Source organism: Merops nubicus, unplaced genomic scaffold, assembly GCF_000691845.1.
Source record: "Merops nubicus isolate BGI_N331 unplaced genomic scaffold, ASM69184v1 scaffold2713, whole genome shotgun sequence".
In the NCBI taxonomy this organism is placed as follows: domain Eukaryota; kingdom Metazoa; phylum Chordata; class Aves; order Coraciiformes; family Meropidae; genus Merops; species Merops nubicus.
The window spans coordinates 5,174-8,974 of NW_008596754.1; the positions used below are offsets into that span (position 1 = coordinate 5,174).

Genomic DNA, 3,801 nt, shown 5'->3' on the forward strand with positions numbered 1-3,801 from the left:
TTAATATCAGAAGGGGAATGATCAATGTGAAACACTTGTGAGACACGGGTCAAATATATAGAGGTACTGATTCCTCAGTACTGTCATGAGTGTAGCAAGACATGGATGCTCTTAAATACACCTGTGGTTTTCATCAGATTAAATACAAGTAACAATCAAAGGTCATTTAAATTTAAAGCATCTTAATGACTTGCTTAAAAATCATCTGTACTGAAATTCTTGTGTGTAATATAGAGGATTTCTCTTCAGCCATGCTAAGCTTAGCAGGCAGCTGGGTGTGAGAGAGCACTTGCTATATTCAATAACTAGTACCCAGCTGGAACAGCCACGTGGTTACACTGACTTAGCTGAGCTTCCTTGGAGCTGACCACAAGATTCACAATTCATGGGTGGAGTTCAAGCTGAATTTGATGTTGGGTGGAGGGACCCTGATTAATGTATGTCTGCGTTAAGCAAACTGAACTGTCTCTTCTGCAGTGTGCATTTTGTTGTACCCTTTCCTGAAGCCAATGAACTGTTTCAATGATTTTTATTTAGATTGCTATGTGATGTTCTTAACTGATGCCATGCTGCTTTGGAAGTCATTTACAACAGTACACTGATAATTATGAGTTTTCTGAAATGGTTTCATTTGATTTCATGTTGAAGTTAGTAATCTGAGTCAGATTTGAATCTCCTCTTGCTCCAGCAGAAGAGAATCTTATAACTCTCTGAGCAAGAGTGTATTTCTAAAGCCAGAAAAAGTATGTGATAACTTACAGTTAACATGACTGATGTCACTGCTCTAATAGGAATCCATAGATTTTGTCTTTTGCCCACAATTTTCCTTGGGTAATAATAGTTTTTTAGATGCTTCCTTATTGCTGGTGTGATCAGAAGTGCTTAAATATCTTGGTACTTGGCTTCTGCACAAGGCTATTCAGTAGGAGGGTGCTCATTACTGAATGTGTCAAAGAATCCAATTTTGGCTGCTGTCTTTCAAAACATGACCAAAAAGGTCACAAAGGGATTCTAATATTTATTCAGGCACTAGAAAAGTGGGAAGCTGGACCCATGCCTTCAGGATGGAACCCTGATCACCAGTCTGTAGGCTATTTTGGGATGTTGAGAAACAGTCTTTCTGTTGAAGATGCCTATTGTAGCAGAGAGGGTTTTTTTTCCATAGGTAAATTCTCTTAAGTCTACAGCAGGCGTAAGAGAAAGTGTCAGTCTGCTTCCAGCTCCAAATACTGTCCTGGCAGCTCTTTTAAATACAGAACACATCAACTAGTTCTTTGAACAGAAGCCAAACTTTCAGTGCAGCATTAACATGACCCGTGGAGAGCAATTGTTGCTTCTGTTTGTACTGAAAACCTGTTGCATTAACCTACTTGTACAATGCTTCTAATTTCTGTGGCAAGTTAGGAAAAACAATATACAGCCATTTCAGGAGCCATAGTGTGAAACATCACTGCTGCTTGTCCATGCATAACTTAAAGCTAACTATACTAATAAAGGCAAGGAGGTCACCTTGTGATGGTTATGACTGTGAGGGCTTAGTCTTGTCCATAGAACTGGATGATGTAGTTTTTAGATATGGCAGATGTAGAGTACAACTGTTGGACCCAGCATCAGGGATTCCCTGCTTCTAATCCCACCCCTAGATGGTCAGACTATGTGCCAAAAAACCCAGCAATTTGGACCAAGTACCAGCACAGAAAAACTTCTGGTAGCTATACATTTATGTAGTAAGAAATTGGAAACGAGGCTTCTTTGTTCTTGGTAAGCCCCAACCCAAAGTTGTAGCTGAGAAATGAGTGGGGCAACAAATGTGTTTTAGTTCATTGTCACGTGTCTTCATGCTGGATAAATATTCTTTGTAATATATCAAAGATGACTGGCAGTATGTCTGCTTAATGTGACAATTGGTACATTTGCAAGTGTTATGTACCTTGATATTTTAATCTCTGTTTATGCAGGGACTCAAACCAATAGTTCCCACTGAACCCTCCACTCAGATTCTTGGGACAACAACTAAACTTGCTTCAGATTTACCAGCAACTGATTCTTTCTTGGGTAAAAACAAGGTGCCAGACCTACAGAAACTTTTTCAGGTAATGACAGCTTTGAGAGTAATTTGAAGAAAACTGGAGAGCAGAACATATCTTCCCTTATTTTAACGTGGCTAACCACTTCTGTCATTCTACAATACCAAAGTTCTGTAAAATCTAGTTAAGAAACTGTCAAGTACAGTATAACCCGTATAACTGTACATATGCCTTGTGTAGGAGATAAACACAGGAGGTGGAAAGTCCAGAAATGTTTTCTGCCTTTTTGCTGGCTTCAGAAGATGCTTACTGTATCATCTGAGTATTTTTAACGTGGCTAACCACTTCTGTCATTCTACAATACCCAAGTTCTGTAAAATCTGTCAAGTTCTACAATACCAAAGTTCTGTCAAGTACAGTATAACCCGTATAACTGTACATATGCCTTGTGTAGGAGATAAACACAGGAGGTGGAAAGTCCAGAAATGTTTTCTGCCTTTTTGCTGGCTTCAGAAGATGCTTACTGTATCATCTGAGTATTTGAAGCACTGTCTGAGAATCCCAGCATATGCCTTAAAACAGGTCTGGAGAAGCAGAGCAGATCATTATTGGTTTGTGTCTAATAATCTCAATACTTCTGAAGCTATTTATAATGCAGTGTAAGAAGAGCACAGTAAAGTTTTGAAAGATGTTTTGGTAGCTATGCAATTTTTAAGCATAACAGGAGTTGCCATAAAACAATCAGTTAAGCACTTTTTTTCAAAAACATTGAGAATGTGCTTTATATAATGTTCCCTTTTCTCTCTTACATGCCACTTGCATTTGGAATATCAGTCTGACTTGGTGAATAATTTTTATACCTATCTTTTCACATTCTTTTCTTAGCAACACTTTTCCCATCCAAGGTCCTTTTTAGAAATATTTCAAGGTATATTCTTTCTGCTTGCACTTAACAGCTTTAACTAATAAAATTAACTTGCCTTTGCATTTGTCTTGCTAAATGAAAAACACAATACACTTGCTAAGAGACAGCCTGTCTGTTGGGAGATTTCCCTCACAGAAGTCTCTTAATTTACCTGAGGTAGCTTCTTCCTTACAGCCTTGGTATGGGTGTTCATTTCTTTTTGTTTTGTTCTCTTTTTTGACCTTTCCCACAGAAAGCAGATGGGCTCCCAGTACACCTGAAACGAGGAGTTCCAGATAAGCTGCTCTATCGGACCACTATGGCTCTAACAATAGGAGGGACAATCTACTGCCTGGTAGCACTGTACATGGCCTCACAGCCCAGGAGCCAGAAGTAAAGCAAGCACAGCTCATGGAACTGGAGACACTTCTCTGAAGGACCTCCTGCATGCATCTCTGCACTGGCTTTAATTCTGTGATCACACAGGGCTCATTATTCACAGCGAATTTCTCAGAGAAAATGTTTTTAAATTGGTTGCCTTATGTGTTTTAGAAATCACATAAACACACTTAAAGACATCACTTTAACATATGATTGTAGCTTTGCATTTGTCCTCTTGCAGGAATGTCTGAGCAGTTAGAGAAAGTTAAGTTTTCCCTTCCTTCCCTCCTTAAACAGTGTTAGAGATAAGACAGGACAAATACTTTGTGGGCTGTGCACCACATTCCTTAGAGGGAGGATGCTGCTGGTTTCCTGAACAGTAAAAAGCAAATAATTATTATAACACACTGTCATACACAGCTCATTGTACATGAGCAGGTGGCAGTGGAACTTATCCAAATGCTGGTATATTATTAAATACTTGTACCT

General features: G+C 39.0%; 1 protein-coding gene across 1 annotated transcript; it reads left to right on the forward strand.

Moving 5' to 3' along the window:
• Nucleotides 1-1,952: 1,952 nt before the first annotated feature.
• On the forward strand, nt 1,953-3,409 carry LOC103769275 (cytochrome c oxidase subunit 7A-related protein, mitochondrial). Its single transcript, XM_008936458.1, has 2 exons — nt 1,953-2,093; nt 3,185-3,409. The coding sequence occupies exons 1-2, from the start codon at nt 1,953-1,955 to the stop codon at nt 3,326-3,328; spliced, it is 285 nt and encodes a 94-aa protein (XP_008934706.1). The 3' UTR covers nt 3,329-3,409.
• Nucleotides 3,410-3,801: the final 392 nt, after the last annotated feature.